We start from the raw sequence: 21,677 nt of genomic DNA, 5'->3' as shown, positions 1-21,677 counted from the left end.
GCAATTTTTCTGGCCCAGACGAATCGCTTCTCAGAGCTAGAATTACAGCACTCGGGCAGATTGTCCCCCTGGCCCCGGTTCCATGTGTGGAGCAGGGCCAGAAACGCAGAGTGGGAGAGGATGCAGACTTTGCTCCCTGGGCTCCAATTCCCATAGAATCATAGAATATCAGGGTTGGAAGGGACCTCAGGAGGTCATCTAGTCCAACCCCCTGCTCAAAGCAGGACCAATTCCCAATTTTTGCCCCAGATCCCTAAATGGCCCCCTCAAGGATTGAACTCACAACCCTGGGTTTAGCAGGCCAATGCTCAAACCACTGAGCTATCCCTCCCCCCCCACTGAGCTATCCCTCCCCCCATGCAGAAGCTTGTTGGCACAGAAGAAGTGAATGGAGCCCTGATAGTCCACAACAAGGGTGTGGCCCCACCCACCCCGTGGTGAGGGAGGGCAGTGGGGTTTGTTAAACCTCGGGGGTGTGGGCGGGCTAGGGGGGTTGAGTGGGTGATGAGAGCAGCAGTGCAGCTGGCTTGGTGGGAAGGGGATCATGGGGAGGGGGGAGTGAGACCTGTGTGAGGGAGGATAGGAACTGAGTGCTAATGCTGAGGAGGCAGAGAGTGAGCCAGGCCTAGTGGTGCTGTGGTGTAAGGGACCTGCAGTCAAGAGCAGGGAGAAGCTGGACTGATGGAGGGGGTTACTGCAGCTTGGAGGGGAGCCAGGCCTGTTGTGATGCTGCTGAAGCAGGCAGCAGGAGAGGTTTGCATCCTAGACGAGCGAAGTGCTGAGACAGTGCAGACGGGCAGGGCCTTGGCATGTGGAGGAGTAGCTGAAACAAATGAGGAGCTACAGTAAGTTACTCTGGTTTTTGCCAGTCATGTTCAGCAGCTGCAGTGATGCGATGCATGCTGAGTTTTTATCACAGCTCCCTCCCTCCTGCCCCACCCCACCTTCGCACAACCCTGCTCCCAGTGACACGGGACAGACAATCCCCCAGCAGGGGCAGTCCGCCTAGCGAGCAGGAGAGAGCTGCGTGCGCTGCGTGTGGTTATGGCACTGGTCTGTGGCGGGGTGTGCCACTCTTCAGCAGAGGGTCGCAGCTGAGGTGGGCAGTGCGGATTCACCTACCGTTTGTAAGGGAGCTTGTTCTAACTGAGATGTGTGAGACTCCCACAAAGCACGGCCTGAGCAACAATTTCAAATGAGTGTGGACATGTTACACAGATTGAAAACCCAGTGGAAGGGCTGAAAATAAATGGCCAGGCCAAGTGCACAGAATTAGAGCTTGACGTACAGTGGGGCCCTAGTGGTCTTCAGCTTGCGGTGTGGTGGTAAAGGAAGAACGGCAGGTTCTTGGTCTGCATACACAGAGGTGTCACAGCATGAGCGAAGGAGGTGATCGTCCCTTTCTACGCCCTCCAGAGAACTAGACATTATTTATTAATTAGATGGGACTTGTGAGCCTGCCCCTGCCACATTCACATCTGTTCATCTCCGCACCAGAGAGATGTCAACAAAGAGGAGAAAACTGAGAGAAGGGCAACGGAAATGATGCATAGGGTAGAGGGACTGAGCTACAGAGAAAGATTCAGAGAACTAAATATATGTAGTTTTTCTAAAAGGCAGCTCCATGTGGGGGAATATGGTAATGGGTTACCCGTATTTGGAGGGATCCAGGTGTGCGAAAAGGTCATAGTTAGGGATAATAAAAAAGCAAGATTTGGAAAATAGGCTGAATAAAAAAAAATCCAGTGGTGAAATGCATTAGAACAGTGGTTCGCAAACTAGGCCTGCCACTTGTTCAGGGAAAGCCCCTGACGGGACAGGCCGGTTTGTTTACCTGCTGCGTCCGCACCATGTTCCCTGGACAAGTGGCAGCCCTAATTTGAGAACCACTGCATTAGACACTCAAACGTTGTGGTCCTCATCTGTAGAAAGGGTCCTCATCCCTACCTTACAGTGGCAATATAATGTGTGTGATTCATTGCCATTTGGGAAGTATTTTGCTATATTTGCCGAAAGATGCAGTATGATCAGCTAGCTAATGCAAAGGTAAAAAGATAAGCAACTCTATGTGATCAAAGGCAATCATTCTGGCAGAGATTTCTGATCACATCATAAACCTTAAGACCAGATCCCACAGTGGAATTACAGCCTTAGATTGTTGATTATATTTTTATAAAGAATGTTGCTATCAGCTGTGGATTTTTTTTTAATGTAACCATGGGTCTTTCCCCAGACTCTCACATGTTGTTCTGCCATGTACTATTGTATAGTTCAGTGGTTCTCAGCCCGTGGGTCACTTGCAGCCCAGTCAGCACAGAGCTGTGGCCCATGAGTCATCCTCAGGGCCATACAGGTAGTATATATATTGTGTGGATGCCACGCACATAACACAGCCTGCAGTGGTAAATAGGTTGAGAACCGCTGCTATAGTTGGCCAAGCAAAGATACTCTGCATGGATGTGTTTCTGGAAGGTGCTGAGTACCTTGGACTCCCGTTGTCTACTGCTGCAACATTTTGGCATTGTCTAGCTTATGAGAGCTTGACTTCTGAGCCTTAATGCTCAATTTGTTTTCATTTAAGAGGAAGTATTTGATAAACATAGCTGAGCGCAGACCCCTATTCGTTTAATTTAATATAATGGGACAAAGTCATTCCTGGTATAATTCCTTTGACACCAGTTGATTTTCACCAGGTATAAATGTGTCCCAGTGGCACCAAAGAAACTGGTGGTGGTGTTCACTCTCGGTAAACAGCAGATCACCCATGGAACTACCTCAGTGCCAATAACCCTGGTTTAGACAAAGATTACTCCCCCTTACACTGCGGTCCCAGTGGGAGTTAGTTATTTTCAACTACCATGAATAAATAAAAAGGAAACTAGTCACTAAGTATCATTCGAAACAAGAAACAAAACCAGGACAATTCAGAGGGACTGATTCTTTGTTTCCGTGCGCCTTGTGCCGTCATTCGTACCAGTATAAAATGGGTGTAAAATGCTGTCAATTCCCTGGTGGAAATGATGGCACAAGGCGGAGGAGAGGAGCTGAGAATCAGAGCTCCTTTTCTCATCGTATATGTTAATATTATGCCAATGTATTCTAACACATAAAGGGCCTGATTCTGATCTCCATTACACCATTATAGCTCTTTTGACTTCAGTGAAGCTGCTCCTTGATTTATGCTAATTTAAGTGAGGCATGAATAAGCACCATAGGATGTAACAGATCTTTGCAATACAGAGAAACAATGGACCAAGTTAAGGAAAGAGCAGAAGCTTTATTAATGCTGGATTTCCGTGATCTTTGTCAATTTCAAGCAGGACCGAAACATTGTATTTTCTGTATCAGTTACAAACTAGCTCTTGAGAGATGGATTTTCTTTTAAGAATGTTAAATTTATTTCCAAAACAGAATTTAAAAAGCTGGTGCAATCCCCCTCTCCATAATAAACTTACAGGCAAATTTGTCAAAGATTAAAATGACTTTTTTTAAATATTCGTTTCCCTAAGATGCATCACCTCATTGTTAGAGAGTTAAACTTATTAGAGTGATTGAGAAGGAATGCTATCTGTACCCGACAGGCAGGAAGAAACTGCAGTAGAAAAGCCTACTTCCCTTGGGAGAGATCAGATATCAGACTTGCTGAGCATCAGGTCTAACCCATAAGCCTACCATCTACACCCCCATCTCAGCTTTGTTAGATTGCTGTAATCGATTACTATCTTCTTCTGACCAAACAGTGGAAGGAAGAGAGAGAGAGAGAGAGAGAGAGAGAGAGAGAGAGAGAGAGAGAGCGCATAACTGCTGCCTGCCTGCCTCCCTTTGATTTGATGGCCTTTATTCCTTCTAATTGGATAAAATAGGAAGTCACTAGCAGTCCTGTGTTGCTGGGTGTACTGATTTCACTCAGAGCCGTCCTGCAGAGGGGTGGGGGTGGGGAGACAAAGGAGAGAGGGTGTCCGTATATCAGAGAAACAGACTGTGAGGGAGGAGAGGGGGGAAAAAAGGAGGAAAGTGAGCGAGCGCTCAAGAAGGACAAAGAGGAAGGGGTGGGGGGAAGAAGGGAGTTACCACCCTCCTGGCATTGCGCTTCCTTTCAAACCTCTGTGCAATGATATTGTTTGCAGGGATGCTCAGGGAGCAGGCACCTGCTGCTCTGTAATGATTCAGCCTCTTCCAACCGCGGCTTTAACACAGCAGGATGCTGTTGCTCCTGGCACTGTTACCTCTGCCGCTGCTGCCACCGTTGCTGCTGTGCCTCATTTTGCTTTTGCTTCTGCTGCATGACGGTTGTTTTCTTCGTCTCAGCAGACACCAGCCTCAGACGCTCAAGGTGAGGAGCCAGCCTTTCGCCCTGGGCTATTGGTTCACTTAATCTAACAATTTGTGCTTTGTTTGGTGCGGTGTCCCCTGCCCCACACCACCACCACCAGCCCCCTCGGAAGAGCTGGGATGGCTTGAGAGGCGTTGAAGGAATTATAAAGGTGGCCAGGAAATGGGAGCTAAGTAATTACTAAGCAACTCTATTTCTTGTTCAATAGGAGAGGGGTTTTTTTTTATTTTTTCCCTCTCCCAGTTCAGATGCTGTTCTTGAACTTGGACTCTCTACTGACTTCCACTGTATGACTTTTTCCAGAATTGGGTGATTTGATTTTTGCCTGTCTCATAGTAATGGACTGTGATAGAGTTAAGGCCTTTTGGAGGTGAGCTGGTTGAGATTTTTATGCTTAAATATGTCTGAAGTATCTGCAGAGACTTTTCCCCACTCCTCGACTCAGCTGAACCCTGCTGCGTCTCTTGAAGGGCTCCCCGCTGAGGACAACATGTCAGGGATGCAAACGGAGGACGGGAGGGTCCAGGGAATAGCAGGCCTTGCCGCTACTTGCTGCGTGTGCCTGGAGGCAGAGCGACTGAGGGGCTGCCTCAACTCTGAAAAGATCTGCATCGTCCCTATCCTGGCTTGCCTGCTCAGCCTCTGCCTCTGCATTGCTGGCCTCAAGTGGGTGTTTGTAGACAAAATTTTTGAGTATGACTCTCCTACCCACCTAGACCCTGGGAGGATAGGGCAAGACCCGGTGATTTCAGTGGAACCTACTGCTCTGTCTGCTTGGGTGCCTTCAGTAGTGCATACCTCACCTTTCCCAGTACCGAGCCCTGAAACCAAGGTTGAAGTTACAGTGCAAGCTGATAGTTCACTAGTGCCCTCCGAGCCTTTCCTCTTGCCTTCTCCGCATAACCGTGTCTTAGATTTTACATTGTTGCCCTCCGCCGCACCTTCCTTCCCTCCGCCCACGCTGGAGCCTGAGGTGAGAGAGGCTACCACCGTGTCTCAGGCACAAACAACAGAAACTAATCTCCAAATTGCACCAAAACTTTGTAAGTAGCAGCTAATTTTTTTCTTCCACAAAGGACTTTGATTGTTCTGTATCTTTTCCTTGCATCTGACATTGCATGTTAGGTTGGAATAAACTGAGCGAGGTTCAGGGGTGGATCACAAGCTCTCTGAAACTGTTGCTAAATAGACATGGTGGTTGTACCAGAAAGGATATTTTGTAAAGCCATATATCCTGGCCAGTTATCAAGAGGCAAGTCTTCACAAGTTATTTCATTGCATACATTATACAAAAGGCTGAATCAGTTTAATTACATTTTGATTGGTATCTTTTTCATGTAATTTAGCATGCCATTTCAGTGATCAATTTGATTTGCATTTGCTTTGAGTCCCTTATATTTGTTAATATCATTGTCCTGTCTCTAAAGCACGTCTATTTCCTCTTTCCTGTCTTGCCTTGCTGATAAATGCCCCTGCCATCTTCCTGAAGCAGTCAGTGAGTGCAGTGGGAAAGGGCGACAGTACATTTGTAGCAGGTCTAAAAATTCCAGAGTTGTTAATGTAGCAATTACAATTATGGCTATTTTTTCATTCAGGGCTCATTACAGGTTGTTGGGGTTTTTTTTCCTCCTCAAGGGTTTGACGCTGCAAAACCTTACTCATGAATGCATCCAATGAAGTGAGCTGTAGCTCACGAAAGCTTGTGCTCAAATAAATTTGTTAGTCTCTGAGGTGCCACAAGTACTCCTTTTCTTTTTGCGAATATAGACTAACACGGCTGCTACTCTGAAACCAATTACTCATGAGTGTTGTCTCATCGATTTAGCTCGGATGATTTGGTTAAGGAGCTCATACATGTAGAATTGGGCCCCGAGTTAGCCTTTTACAAATCAAGCTTCTGGAGAAATTTCTCCGTGTTCATTGTAAAACATCTATGTAAAACATTGTAAAACATATGATCTATTCAACATTTCATTGTAACCTGTCAGATGGAAGCAGGTTAGGCCGGATGGCCTGTGATCTCTGCAACTCTTGTAAGTGAAAAGACAGCTGTGCTAAAGACCAGGCCGGGTATCCACAGTCAAGGTCTCCAGTGGTTAAAACTGGCAACAAATTTTGTTTTAGGCTTGCTTAGGCGACCCTCTAGTCTCTACCTTTGTGCCCTTCCTAAACCACTGCAGGCTGATGACTTGGTGATTCATACGTACTTGGCCTCATCCTGTTTCCATTTAAATCAATGAGAGTTTTGCCACTGAATCCAGCTTTGAAGCATGCTCAGACTCAATGTAGGATCAGGAGCACCCGTTTACTCTTTCAGTAATCATCTTGGGTTAGTTATGTTTTATATTAGAAAATGTCATGAGCCAGATCCTCAGCTGGTGTACGTAGGTATACCTTCATTGACTTGACCCATGGCCCAGTTAGCATAATGTCAAATGATGTTCCAACGATATTGAAAGGAAAATGTAAAGATAAAAATGTATAACCCTATGTAGCCTTTTGCTTCAATAATGTATGATGGCTTGCTGTTAGATGGAGAGTAAGTTTTCTGAGGAGAAGAGTCTGATAAGAAAACACGGGTGTGCAGTCAAACAAAAGCATTATTTGCCTAGTTTACAATCAGTTGGGAGACTCTGGATTAAGTTATTGGGACCAGCTTTTGCCATGATGACAAAGGGTTTTTTCCTCCCAGAAGTAATTAGCACAGCAACTCCTTTTTGTAGCAGTATCATCGACAAACCTCAGAAGTATCATTAAAGGTGTGACAGATGTCACTGCAATCCCCACCTCTTTGCACCTGGCAAAGTGACCTAAGAACACCATCCCACTGAAATGGCTTGTGGGCTGGGGGTGGGAGGAATCAAGAGCAGCTTCTGCAATAACAGCAACGTACCACCCTGCAAAATTCAACATGGAACAGCTGGTTTGCTCTCACTTGATCACTCAGAGTCTGAAGTAAATGACTAGCTGGTGAGCAGCCACAGGCAACAAGCCATTATCTGCATTCAGATCCACTCACATCTGGGAAATAAACGGCTGTCCGGGAATTAATTTTTTTAGATAAATATCTACTAAGTGTGTTAAGGGATCTGACTTCCACATAGATCTTGATAGAAAGAAAAGAGGGGGTTGGCAATTGATTTTGTTTGGTTTGCACGGAGTGAGAAAGATTTACTGCTGCCTAAAAGCGTAAGTGTAGCAAGTTCTGAAGCTTCAAGCAGCTGCAGTTCCTTGAATCCCTGTGGAAATAAGGGTGGAAAGGCAGATTGTACGATATCTACCACAGAGTTCAAAGAGGCATTTGGTCCTGAGGTATTTTAAACTGGATTGCGAACATAATCTATGTTATGCCAGCAAAAGTTAGAGGGATAAACAAGAAACTGCATTGAAACTTTATTATTTATGAACAGTTGTGTCAAGTGTAAAATTCTGGGAATGGTGTCTCAGAAAGTAACATCTGTAAATTGGATTGGCCTTATGGCATCTCACCCTCTCTCCTTTTTCCAGCATGACTAGGTAATTTATTCAGAAAAAGCATGTGAGCTTTCCCTTTGCATTGATACTTTTCCATCGAGGACTAAATAAGAGCTGTCATGGCTCCTATTCAGTGACTGACATATCATTTCTGAACCAGACCCTTCAGTGCACTTTAGAATCCGTTTCTCCTCTTCTCTTTTCTATCTAACTCAGCATATTCCGTTTAGAGCTCTACCCTTCAAGGTCATAGTCTGTTGAGGGCTAATTGATTCTTCTTTATCCTGGAATCTGGGAGAGAGCAGGAGAGAGACAATCCTAGTAATTGTGTCAGCTGTGTTAGTCCCAAGACCGGTCTACCTGGTATTATTATACTTCGTGTTCTCTCAGTACAGAAATAATGTCTTTCCTTCCTTGGTGGCTCCCCATTTTAAATGGTCATTTTTCCTTTGCTGAAACAGAAAACAGAAGCAAACATTTCTAAGTGTCCACATGTGTGAGGCATGTCAGTTTCTGCTAAATTATATGTGTGAATGTTTCATTTAGGTGGGGTCTATAGAATATTATGTCTAAGACATGTAGATCTTATGAATAGGAATACAGTGCAGGAACTAAATTCTATTTTTTCTCTTTAAGTGCAATCCTGCAGCAAGGCATCACGTACTCTAATGATTATGTTTCCATAGTCCTCTAATGGGTATGTTTTCATAATAATTGTTTTGTTTATAGCTGCATAATATCTAAACTATTCCTCCCTCCTGATAGATCTTTAAGCTGCTTTCACTTTCCATTTAAATGGATTGTGCCCAAACCAATTAAGTTCTTAAACCTATTCATGTGAGCAAAATTGATAATATGCAAGTGAAGGTAGAGGATAAATTGTAGCTAGAAATCTGTGGTGCTAGCCTTGAGATCTCAGTAACTTTTGAGTTAGAGCCATGGGTTTTATAGCTCCTCTGGACAGCCACAGGGTCTGATTCACCACTTCCTTACACCTTGGCCTGAGTTTTCGTAGCCCTGCATTTTGCGTAGTCAATTGCATCAGTGCAAAGTAACCGTAAAATACTCAGATTCTGACGTTGCACTAGTGAAAAGGACAGTATTAGGTGCAAGGCAACAGCGAAATGGGCCCCAGCACTCTGCACTCCCCTTGCATAGGTGTAATTGACTCCACAAGGTGGGTCAAATTCTGCTCTCAGGTTGCATCACTTTAAATCAAAAGTAAATCCATTTTGCTGGAGTAGCTTAGATGAATAGATCAGCATAGCTGAGCACGTCATTTGGTACAAGATGTGGAACCTGCCGGCAGGCATCTTGCATGGCACTGCAGAGCTGCTTGAGCTCGGCCCAGGCAGGCCTCGCCTACACGGCTCCTTTGTCTTTTTATCTTTTCATTTTTATTCTCCTCCGTCAGCTCAGGTGATTTACTCTCTTCTGACGTTTCTGCCACTTGCGATGCCTGGTTTGACATTTCTGGATGAAGTGATGCCTCACTGTGCCTAAAAGCCTGGGTTCTTCATGGCAGAAGGGCTCTTCCTTGTGTCTCCACTCTTCTACACACTGAGCTGGCATAGCCAAGTGGTCAGCCTATTGATTCCAATGAATTCTACTGCTAGCTCTGCCAGTGACTGTCGCTGTGAGCACATGACCCTTCGCTTCCTCAGTTTCTCCGTGTGTAAGATGAGGATGATAATATGTCCCTATCTCCCAGGGGTTAGCTATCGCTTGCACTGTGCATTAAAGATGGAAAGCTGTAAGTATTGTTGTTACTTGTCTGCCCTTGGCTTAGACAGCTCTTCTGATTTTCATTTCTCTGATTTCTGCCTCATATTTTACTTGTCTCCCCTTTTTGTTCCTTTCCTCAGGAGAAGTGTCAGCAAAATGATTATTTTCGGTGTTCAGGCCATTAAAAAAGTCATCTCAGACTTGAGAACAGGACCATTTAGCTCAAAAACCATCCTCTTTCCACTCAAAATAATCGATGCACCATGGCATAATTGCTGATCTAAATGGGCCTATTTTAGGGTTTGGAAAAAAAGTAAGGGTAAACTTGACTTTTAAGTGGCTTTACATCACATTGTCGATATTGTCCACATTTCTGCTCCTTACCCTGGGTTCTGTCCCCTTAACTCTTCTGGTTTTGCTGCCTCCTTCACCTCTTCTCGTTTTCCAGATTGGCTCTTATACCTCTGCTTTTGATTTTTCTTCTTCACCAGCCCTCAACTCGCCATCTCAGCCTACCGCCCCTCCCCACAGACACATACCACCACCACTTCTTGCTTCCCTTATGCAATGGTTTTCACCGGGCAGGGATTATGTAATCTGACAGGCCTGGGTGTGCTATTCCTTTCTCTTTCTCTGGTAGTACAAGTTGGGGGATGCTTTTTAGGGCATGTCTACGTTGCAGTTGGACACCCACAGCTGAATCGGGCTCGCAGAGTTTGGACGAAGGGCTATTTAATTGCAGTGTAGACCAGAGGTGGGCAAACTTTTTGGCTCAAGGGCCACATCTGGGTATGAAAATTGTATGGTGGGCCATGAATGCTCAAAAAAGTGGGGATTGCAGTGCGGGGGGGTGGGGTGAGGGTTCCGTCTGGGGATGATGGGATGGGAGTGCAGGAGGGTGCTCCAGGGTGGGACCGAGGGGTTCGGAGGAAGGGGGGACAGGAGGGAGTCGGGGGTGCAGGTTCTGGGTGGCGCTTACCTCAAGCAGCTCCCAAAAGCAGCGGCATGCCCCCCTCCGGCTTCTACACATAGGCGCAGCCAGGCAACTCTGCATGCCTCCCTGTCCGCAGGCGCCGCCCCTGCAGCTCCCATGGGCCATGGTTCCTGACCAATGGGAGCTGCGGGGGCAGCGTGCGGAGCCTCTTGGCTGCCCCTACAAGTAGGAGCTGAAGGGGGGACATTCCACTGCTTCTGGGAGCCGTGTGGCAAGCCCCAGACCCCACTCCCTGGCAGGAGCTCAAGGGACGGATTAAAACGTCTGGAGGGCCGGATGCAGCCCCTGGGCCGTAGTTTGCCTACCCCTGGTGTAGAGCTTCAGGCTTGGGCTGCAGCCCCAGCTCTAGGACCCTCCCTCCTTGCAGGGACCTACAGCCAGAGCTCCAGCCCGAGCCCGAACATCTACATTGCAATTAAACAGCCCCTTAGCCCGAGCCCCACGAGCCTGAGACAGCTAGCATGGACAGGCCAGTCCTGGGTTTTTAATTGCAGTGTAGACATACCCTCAGAGGTCGTGCACAGAGCTGTGTTCAGTAAGGGGGCAGGAAGCCAGAGCTAATAAACAGCCTAGGGGTTTATTTCATGAAGGTTAAACATATAGGAGGAGAGCTCAAGAGATGGCCTCCCATTCCCAAAGCATGGATCTTGAAACAGCTGGGGCCTGATCTCATGCCCATTGAAGTCAATGGCAAGGCTCCCATTGACTCTGAAGGGTTTCAGAGTAACAGCCATGTTAGTCTGTATTTGCAAAAAGAAAAGGAGAGTGATCACTTTAGATAAGCTATTACCAGCAGGAGAGTGGGGTGGGAGGAGGTATTGTTTCATGGTCTCTGTATATATAATGTCTTCTGCAGTTTCCACAGTATGCATCCGATGAAGTGAGCTGTAGCTCACGAAAGCTTATGCTCAAATAAATTGGTTAGTCTCTAAGGTGCCACAAGTACTCCTTTTCTTTTTATTGACTCTGAAGATGCCGTCTCAAACAAGGCCTGTTCTGTTGACTGGCCTCCGTTACTCCAGCTACTACTGATAATGGGGGGGGGGTGGTATGTCCGTGTGTATGTATATGCTTGACTACCCCATTTATCTACAACAGGTTACACCCTACCCTCTGGAAAAATGAGGCTTCCTATGGCCAAGGGTCCAGTGAAAAAGCATTCAAAAGGGTCCGCAAACCCACCAACCCACCGTGCAATACAGAGACGCTGGCTGGCTGCCTAGCATTGTAAATCCTGAGAGATGTAGCTGGGCCTCTGTTAAGCAGGTTTGGTTAAGGATATTCCCGGATACTTAGCCCTCCAATCTCTGTGTATTCCTAAAGCCCTGTCTCTGTAGGATCCAAGTGCTGAGAGGAGCTTTAGATGTGTGTAATCAAGGTAACAATACGCAGAATACAACAGGGCTGTAACGTATAAGCACACGTGCGTGTGTGTGAAACAGGGGTGGAGAGCCATAAATGTGGATCGTTCATATTAGCTACAAGTAGCAAACCCATTCAGATTTCCAAAACATGTCATAATAACATGTTTATAGCACCAGAGAGGATCACGCATTTTATTCGTTTTGTGTAGTTTTGGTTCTTTTTTTAGTTTCTCGCTCCCATTTTCCCCCTTTTCATGAAATTAATTAATTGAAAAACAGTTATTCAGTTTGTATGTGCAGCAGACTAAATTGATCTAAAACCAGTGGGCCACATTCTGTGCTCGCTCGCACTGGTGCAAAAGCCCCCAAGTCACTGGCCTGTACCTGTAGTAACTCAGTGCAGTGCTTGACTCAATATTTGGTTATGTAAAGCTGATAGCATTAAAATGCGTTGTCTCTAGTCATTTCTAAAGCCTTTGCTTCTAAAGATGCTCTGTTTTTTTCAGAGTGAAGTGATTGCAATTACCCAGGTTTTAGTTTGTTGGGGAGGCTTTTGTTTATAATTGCTTGATCTGAACATTTCTTTGTAAGCCTCTTTTGTAATGGAAAATTAGGTATTTGCTCTTACAGTGGAGAACTTCAATAACCTTTGTCTCTTTATATATGCATATAGCCATTTGTATTTGTTATATTAATGCATAGATAAATGTATAATCTGTAAGTATATACGTAAGTATATATTCATCATGACTTACTTATTAAAAATGGTGTCTGGGGCCATAGCACGTCATTAGTTTTTGATCAGTGGGGAGAACTGCTTAAAAATTGGTGGCATGATAAGGCCCTAAGTTTGGATTTTCACTGCAGGGGACTTGAATTCCTATCTTTCTGCACCTATTGAACTTTTAAGTTCACTATTATATTTGCAGTTTGCATTGCAGATGATATTCTTTGGTTCTAAAAAGAGATCTGCTACTTTCCCAACAGGAGACAAGAAGGCATAATTTGGCTCAGATCACGTTAATATGTATTTGTGCATTTACTCTGTGACATGGAGCTGGAATGATGTAAATGAAGCCTTCTACGTTTGATCATTTGCAGTCCTGCTAATGGAAATGCAACAATTTGCTGCAGAAACCCAAGTCTGAATCAATATCGATTCAATGAGGCAGCTGGTTCAGGGAAAGATCATATGATAGCAATCTACAGCAGACAGCCACTCTGGCTGGATGGCGGAAAAGGGCAGACAGGCCTGATAAAATAGCATGGCAGGTGATGAAGGGCTTCCTGTACGAAAAGCATATTTAATCAAGGTCACAGAGGTGTTAGGAGAAAAGGCTTCATAGATTTATTGTTTGTGATTGTAGGTACTGTACTGTTTCTGGGTGCAGGTAAAATATTTCTTTGGGGAGTTCCAGTCAGTTTATGGAAGCTGTATCTATTCTAAGAAGAAAGTATGCAAAGTGAAGAAGGGAGCATTTGGGCTCAGTCCTCAGCAGCCAGAAAGCTCCCCAGAGGTGCAAATGAGAAATCCGTCTGGCACAGGAGATTCCTTGGGTAGCACAAAGTTGATGTAACCGACCTGTGCTCACTGCCCTCCCTGCTCCATGCAGGAGCTGTGTCAGAGACACAAGGGGGTTATCAGGAGCAGAGTGGGACAGAATTGATTGTGTGGCATAGTGGCTGACTGCCTCTGACATAATTTAGAGCAGCCCAGAGGGTTACAGTTACACTAGATGTAATTTCAGTCCCGAGGCCAGCCCAGAATAAGGGAAGAGGAAAGGTGGCATAAAGCTCCTCTTTGAGTTCTATTTTACATTATTGTATCAACTATTTCATTGTATTTCCTATTTAAATGAAATAAAACTTTTTCATGTATGATTCTTTTTCTTAATATACTCCATTCTGGAACAGGCTGGCAGAGGGTTCTGAAGACTCAGATGGGTTTTGTCTTTTTGGCAGTTCATGTTTTTCTTCAGTTTTCAAGATGAAAAGAAATCAGTCATGGCTTGGTAGTTGCATGATGCCAGGTAATGCATATGAAGCTATGATCTTCAGTATGATTAGTGACATAATTCAGTTTTGCTCTGGAGTTCCCCCAAAAGGTTGGAATTTTATACTTTTATTAGTCAATTAATTCTTAAGATTAGACACAACAAAGGGGGAAAAGACATCAGGCACATTCATAAGCCTCTCTGAATGCAAAAGAAACCACCAGCCTTATAAAAAGAAATGACTTGACTCTTTTAAGGTGTTGATTAAAGTCATCATGAAGGTGCCAGAATTAGATTCAGTAAGAGAGCTTCAAGTGCATTTGTTGTTTTGGCTATGGTAATTCAGTGTCTGCAGCCTTAGTAGACACACTGGCCTGAATTCAGTAATACTAAAAGCCCTTTTCTGCCATTCTGGCAAAAATAATGTAACACCCTCTCTAAGGCCCATGAACATCGCCAGAACTATATGAAGGGGCCTTTGTGTAGCTAAGAATTGGGCCCTAATACTCATAGCCCTCTGTGTGCTCTGCCTACTCCAGGAAGTGGTACCACTTCGCTCACAGATGCAGCTTTTGTTTATGCCAGTGGAAGTTTTTGAAGGCGTCCACCATAGGAAAGGCAGGATTGTCCGCTACAATATAATGTGTAGGGATCTGACCAATCTAGCTTTAACTGTCCCGAACAAGGGGTCTTCCATCAGCTCCCTTGGGAGATTATTACTCACATCTCACATTCTAGGCTTTCTTGCTGTACTTTTATTTGCTGCAGTTCATATAAAATACCACAGCACACTTCAAGGATTGTTAGACATGCTTCCAATACCGTTAAACAATGTCAATTGCGGGTAGCTTGTGTATTTGTGGTATGGGAGGGATGGAAGGCATTGTAGTTTCTGGGTGACCAATGGGTTTCCTATGTGAATAGTTTGTTAGGGAGAGGATTAGAAATAAAAGAGGAGGGCCTGGGAAGGACTGAAAGAAGCTTGGGGTCACTTAGGCACAGAGAGGACAGCAGGAGAGAAGTCTCCTTCTGCCTGCTGTGGGTGGACCAGGGAGAGATGAACAGGAAAAGCTTTGGCATTTTAAGATGTTGGCGAATAGAGAAGAGACAATGTGCGTGGGAGAAATGAGGGAAGACAGGTTTGTCCTCTCTCCCTTGTAGAAGAAAGCAGAGAAGATCTGGCCCTTGGTGCCACAGACACCCTGAGATCAGTGCAGGGCTCTTTGCCCCTGCATCAGCCTCGGACCCACTCCTTAGGGTTCCCATGGTCACAGCTGGCTCCAGGACGTTCTGCAAAGGGGCACAGGTGTAAAAGCAATACGTTCTCTGGATGTACTGTGAGTCTGAGAAACTCTCTGCTGGGCACCCTCAAAATGAAGGGAAAGAGGCCCAACCTCCCCGGCCTTTGCTACCGCATGCCCCCTTCATCCCAGGCCTGCCCACTGTGGGGACTACGTGGATCCTGAGACCCATGGACAGCACCTCCACCATAGAAGAAAGTGACCCCAGAGTGGCCCCTTCTGCCGGCAGATCAGAGCACCAGGTGGCTCTTCATTATTAACCCCTTCCTGTCCTTTCATTTGAAAGTCGTCGTGCTTTCTGGATGCCACCTCAACAAGTTTCACAAATCCAACCATTCTTTTGTGTCCAGACCTGCTTCGATTCACTTACGGTGCGAATAGATGTTTTCAGGTTACCAATAACAGTAGTCTCAATTTGTAGCTGCTTCAGCCATGTAATTTTAGATATATGGCTGTGTACATATCGTTTGTTATTGCAAAGAAAGGCCATATTTCAGGTTCAAAGAGACAATCAATATGGTAGTGCACAGAGTCTATTTTTCAAAGCTAGTTAACTGAAAGATACGGTATAATTCCCCCTTTGCTTTATAAAACAGTCTGTGGCCAATAAAGCCGATATATGGGCTGTTGAACAAACAGGTCCTAGTATATGGCTGGCAACTTCTCCAGCTATTCTTTCTTGCTAGCTTCAAGCTTTTAAATTGACCCTGCCATGGAGATTAATGGAGGTTTCTTTGGATCGGTAGGTTGCTCAGTAACTTTATAATTTTACTACTTGCCGGTAATCGACAGTTTTCCATTTGCCGCATTCTCCTTATGCCACTGTGAAATCTGAAAGCAGTATTTTCTTTTTTGTCTGCTGTGAGTGGAGGCAGACCAGTGGTAGCAAGCTCGGGAAGTAGAACGCTGTCTTAGTAGCTGTGGTTTCAGATGAAATATAAAAGCACTTACATTGCTAAGTGGGGAGGTTAGCTGGTCAAAGAGGGACTTGGTAACATGGGGGCAGAGGAGAAAGAAAAGAAACGTTTATTTTCCTTATGTTCTGTGCTGAGATTTGACAAATGTGGAGTCTCAATAAGTTACGGTTCAAAAAGCCATGTAGAATGTAAATAGAGTTGTCGCCGTTCGAAAGTTAGCATGTGCCAACCATCCAGGTATGCCCTCTCCTTAGAATGGAAAATAATGGCGGCATCTCAGATACCTCATTGTGGTGACTGTCAGTGAATTCTGACCCATTCTGGATGTTGGTAAATATTGACTCATTAATGCTAACAGCCCTATATACCTGCCATTCTGTTGTTGATTTAATTTCCTATATTTTATTTTTTTCCTGTAATATTCTCCACTTTAATTGGATAGTAATCTATATTCTATTGGCCATTATCCCGCCAATGATCTTGTATGCTATTTTAATTGGGTGAACTTTTTGTATTGAATACCCAACTGGGGGCCCAGCGTTGCTTTTGTGTGACAACTGCATGGTGCTGAACTCAAGTTCATTACAGAAAGGTACAATGGATATTTGCTGAGTGATTTTTTTTTAACAAGGATCACATGAGGACAGGGTAATAGTGCTAGCCGAAAAATTAGAAAGGGATCAGAAGGTTGGATATTAGGAAAAACTTTTTCAGTAGGACGGTGGTGAAACACTGGAATGCGTTACCTAGGGAGGTGGTAGAATCTCCTTCCTTAGAAGTTTTTAAGGTCAGGCTTGACAAAGCCCTGGCTGGGATGATTTAATTGGGGATTGGTCCTGCTTTGAGCAGGGGGTTGGACTAGATGACCTCCTGAGGTCCCTTCCAACCCTGATATTCTATGATTCTATGATTCTAAGAGAGCCACAAGAATAATTCAAGGCCTGGAAAACCTACTTGGGAAAGATTTGAGAAGTTCAATCTAGTTTATCCAAGAGAAGGTTAAGAGGTGACTTGATTACAATCCAAAAGTACCTACATGAAGAGAAGATTTCAAACAGTATAACAAGAACCAGTGGCTGGAAGCTGAAGCTAGAAATGCATGCTAGAAATAAGTCATAAACTTTTAACAGTGAGGGTAATTAACTCATAGAATAATTTACCAAGGGATGTGGTAGACTCTCTAGCACTTGGAATATTTAAAACAAGACTGGATGTCTTTCTAAAAGGGATGATGTACTTCAACCATAAAATTCTGCCTGAATTCTGCGTGAAATTCTCTGGCCTGTGTTGTGCAGGAGGTCAGACTAGATGATTATTGTTGTCGGTAGCTACCGGTGTGGTGCTCTGCTCTTGTTCCATGATGATAACAGTCGGCTGCGTGCATGTTCCCTCTGTGTGCTGCCCCAGCTCTGCGCAGATCGCTAACACAACAGACCCCAAGAGAACCCCCAAAAACCACAGACTCTAGTAAGGCACAAAGGAACCCGAGCCAGGTTTATTGTCAAACGAAGCACAATAATAGTTCCCTATAGACTCTACAGGGCATACTACGAATATGTGCCCCCGGCAATGGACACAGCTCAGTCAGTGGCGGGACACTCCACTGTCCCCTAGGCTGGACAAAGATGTGCGCTCCGGGAAGCTACTTTTATACAGTTGCAGGACAGATTACTCATCATAGTTCAAACGAATCTATCCATCATGTTGTCCTTTTGACCCTGTCTTTAAGATGCACCTACCAGTTCCATGTTATGTCTGTGGAGTGTTCTGATGCCGTCTTGGCGCAAGTTCCTCTCATTAGCCCTTATGTGTGTGTGTGCACGGGCCTCTAACAACCTTTTCTTGCCAACTTCTGTGAGTGGGGCCTGCCTCTGGCTCACAGCCCAGCTTTGCTTAACACTTCCTGGAACTACTTTGGTTCAGGCTTCAGGCCTCAGACTGGGCCTCTGATACAAGAATTTATGTTTCTGGGCCTCTTCTTACTACAATTATAATAGTCCCATCTGGCCTTGAAAATTATGACTCTACAGTGGTCTTTTGGAAGTTGACATCTCTCCTTTGCTCTGATATTTCAGACCATGTAGATATGATGACAGTGTCTGGGGACACTTTTCATTTGTTAGTAACAGTAAACATAAACCAAACCATGAGAGCAATGTTTTCCAAATGTAAGTGGACGATAGTGGCTGCTTGGTTTGGGACTGAATGTGATCCACTGATCGGTGTTAAGTTGTTAAGGTAGAATAAAGGCAGAATTTGAAAGGAAGCATGTGGAGAATGGGTGGAGCAGAGAAACAATTTCCCTCTTAGAGCTAGTAATGTTAGTATTAGTAACACAGCAGCACCCTGAGGTGGCACCGGATGCTCTGTCATGTTCGGCTCGGTGTACGTGAGCCAGCTCTCATATAGCTTATGTAATAAGAGAGACTCCCTGACCCAAAGAGCTTTTGATCTAAATAAACAAGCTGCACAAACAGGTGGGAGGGGAAGCAGGTGCCACAATTTGCCCAAGGTCACCCAGTACATCATTGTCAGAGATGGGACTAGAGCCCCGGTCTCCTGACTCCTAATCCAGTGCCCTATCCCTTGAACCAAACCTTTCCTTCTCTTGCTTTTTATTATTAGTGAAATTTTGCATGACAACAGGCTCTTTTTGTCTTCAGCATCATTGGCTTCTCATTCCTGGCCTGAAGTACCCATTCTCTTCCTGTGAATGGCAGTTGCGTGCTGTGGCCGTGATTGCGAGGTAACCATTGGAGAACTACGGCCGCGTGAGGAGTGAGAGCCACGTCATCCACATACAGCCTGATTGCTGGGGCGCTATGTGGATGAAGTGAAGATGAGGAGAAAGTGAAATTCATCACTCCCAGGTTTGGCACAGAGCACGGGATGGTAGCGCAGCTCATCTGCGGTCACTGCTCCAGCCTTTAGCTCTATGTCAGTGGGGATCCTGGAGTCTCTCTCCTCATTTACACCTCTGACGGTCTTTGTGGAGGGAGCATGCAGACCCTTTCTGTTCCTTGCACCATCTGGCCCTGTGTGCAGTGTTTAAATCAGTGTTTCTCAAATGCAGCCACCAGAGGCTTTTCTTGAAGCCACAGCCTCCTGGGCAGTGATGGTGGGGAGGAAGCTGCCAGCAGGGATTGGGGCCTGCCCTCTTCTGCAGCCACAAATGCCAGAGGAGCAGGCAGCTGATGTGAGTTCCCCATCTTCCCAGGGGTGCTGCGGCTTGGGCTTCCGGCTTAGCCCTGGGGTGGCAAGTGCCAGGCTCCGGCCACAGGGCTTCAGGCTCCATCCCCCAGCCACGAGGCTTTGGGCTCCAGTCCCGGGCTCCCCTGTCCCCTCCCGCCCCCATCGCCCCTGGCTTCCCTACCCACTTCTCCATCCACAGCTTAATTTGTCCCCCGGCTTGCCAGGGCTGTGTAAGTCTGCTGTGAAAAGCAATATTTGTAGTTTGTTAATATCACTTTTCACTGCCTCCCAGCTAGCTGGTAAGTCTCCTGTGAAAAGTGCTACATACAAATATACATGTATCAGTTTTCACAGCAGCAGCCTTACTAGCTAGCAAGTCTTTAAGAAAAAGCAACTGAAAAGGCAAAAGAAACAAACCACACTCTAGGCCACCAAAAAATTTCTTGTGATAACCCCTGATTTAGATGTTGTGGAGGGTGCTGTACAGCCTTCTGTGCCACAGGTGAACTTTGCCCATCGCTGTCCCCAGGGAAGGGGGTCGATACATCACTGACTCAGCAATGAGCGTGGTTCAGTGTTTTCCACGTGGTATCAGTGAGGTGGTACTAGCACTTTGTGAATGGACAGACATGTACAGCTGGGGGCTTTGAGGGTCACTTTTAACAGTCTGTTGGACAAGGCCATTTTCTCGCTGGAGGGGGAAAGGTGGATGATCAGCAGGGCCCTACCAAATTCAGAGCCATGAAATCTGGTCTCCCTCCATGAAATCTGGTGTTTTGTGGCCTTTTATCCTACACCATACAGATTTCACGGGGGGAGGCCAGCCTTTCTCAAATTGGGGGGTCCGACCCAAAAGGGAGTTGCTGGGGGATCACAAGGTTACTTTACGGGGGAGTCGCAGTGTGGCCACCCTTACCTCTGCGCTGCCTCCAGAGCTGGGCGGCCGGAGAGCGGTGACTGTTGGCCGGGCGCCCAGCTCTGAAGGAGCCGTGCAGAAGTCAGGGTTGCAGTACCGCAACCCCCCCACAACTCCTTTTTGGGCCAGGACCCCGGCAACTACAACATCGTGGAATTTCAGATTTAAATAGCTGAAATCATGACATTTATTATTTTTAAAATCCTATGACTGTAAAATTGACCAAAATGGACCATGAGTTTGGTAGGGCTATCCAAATTTTGGTAATGGATATCCAAATGGTCCTTTAATTATCATGGATAAAATGGCCCACAGTTCCTACTCGTGTAAAGTTTATCTCCTTGTAATGGGTGGATTAATGCATTAATATAACTTAGAAGAAGCCACTGAAAAGTCAGAATTTGTTAACTGTCACCACACGGGTACCACACATTTTCTATTCCAAGTAAAGTTGTGGTAAATTCCAACCACGCTGTCTGGTAACTGAAGGCAAATGGAGACCTTTTAATTCTGAATAATGTAAATTGCTCTTTATTTCAATGCTGACTCCAGTTTGCATTGTAAAATAATGCACTTCAGCTGTAAACTAGGCAGTTTTCATAATAGAGTTCAGCATTCAAAGTGTCCTCCACCTTTCCAGTTATAGCTGGGCCTTGGATGTTAGGGAACAAGCAGAACCTCCATAACACCATCCAGAGTCTAATATTTGTTTTGCTAATGTAAAGTACAGTGAGTTCCTTTCAGATCAGTGGTTTGCATGGTGAATGTACGTGATGTATCATAGGGGTGCTCAGAAGAGGGGCCGATCTAAGGAATGGCATTTTGCGATGAGTGCAATGGGAGACTGTGGCTTAGATTTTTGCATTTTAGAATCTCCCTCTGCTTTTCTTCCTGTCCCCTATTAGCTTAACAAATGGAAAGTAGGAGAAAAACTGGTTGCCTTTTAAAATTCTGTAACTGTTCTGAGACCAGCCTGTGGTGAAGGCAAAGGGCAATGTGAAAGGTTGGCTTTTGACCCATTTCTTGTTCAATGAAGGAAAAAAAAAACTTTAGTCAAAAGGGAGCTGAGAAATGGCCTCATACCTCTGTTAATTTGCAAGCAAAGCTTTAGAGCAATCTATCCCTTTGTGAGCTTCTATTCTGATCACACGAATTATCTCAGCCCAGAGAGATCGGTACAGCCAGTGCTTCATTTTCTTGCCCTGAACTAGTCCTTGCTCTTAGCTTCAGACACATGCCGCTTGATATTCTCAGCGTACACAGACGTGGTGATCGGCTCTTCCGTACAGTTGAATACAGTACAGGATTTTTGAATTATGCATAAGCCCATAATATAGAGGACAGCACTCCATAGCTACTATTTGGGGTGATGATGGGCGGAAGGGGGAGGCAAAGTAATATACTGCCACTTTTCATTTTTTATGTGTTAGCTGGGTTAAAAGCAATCCTTGAATTGCACCATTTTTT

At 45.3% G+C, this 21,677-nt stretch overlaps 2 protein-coding genes across 13 annotated transcripts in view; both read left to right on the top strand.

The window, feature by feature from the left end:
* The window catches only part of NRG1 (neuregulin 1), a 707,377-nt gene that overhangs the window by 570,526 nt on the left and 115,174 nt on the right, over positions 1–21,677 (top strand). For 2 of the 12 annotated variants that reach the window (XM_073345918.1, XM_073345917.1), the window contains exon 1: positions 4,734–5,376. The exons of the other annotated variants lie outside the window; for them this stretch is intronic. In XM_073345918.1, the coding sequence (XP_073202019.1) occupies positions 4,734–5,376 (643 nt within the window). Of the gene's footprint in view, positions 1–4,733; positions 5,377–21,677 lie in introns of those variants that run through there. 12 annotated transcript variants of the gene reach the window in all.
* On the top strand, positions 4,202–4,375 carry LOC140911872 (uncharacterized). The gene has a single exon (XM_073345933.1). The coding sequence runs from the start codon at positions 4,202–4,204 to the stop codon at positions 4,373–4,375; it is 174 nt and encodes a 57-aa protein (XP_073202034.1).

Source organism: Lepidochelys kempii, chromosome 5 (assembly GCF_965140265.1).
Source record: "Lepidochelys kempii isolate rLepKem1 chromosome 5, rLepKem1.hap2, whole genome shotgun sequence".
NCBI lineage: Eukaryota > Metazoa > Chordata > Testudines > Cheloniidae > Lepidochelys > Lepidochelys kempii.
The sequence above is the reverse complement of the archived record's forward strand: the minus strand, read 5'-3'. Positions and strand labels throughout refer to the sequence as shown.

Bases quoted from the DNA above. Each gene is read 5' to 3' on its own strand.
- LOC140911872 (XM_073345933.1), top strand. From the start codon at position 4,202: ATGCTGTTGCTCCTGGCACTGTTACCTCTGCCGCTGCTGCCACCGTTG.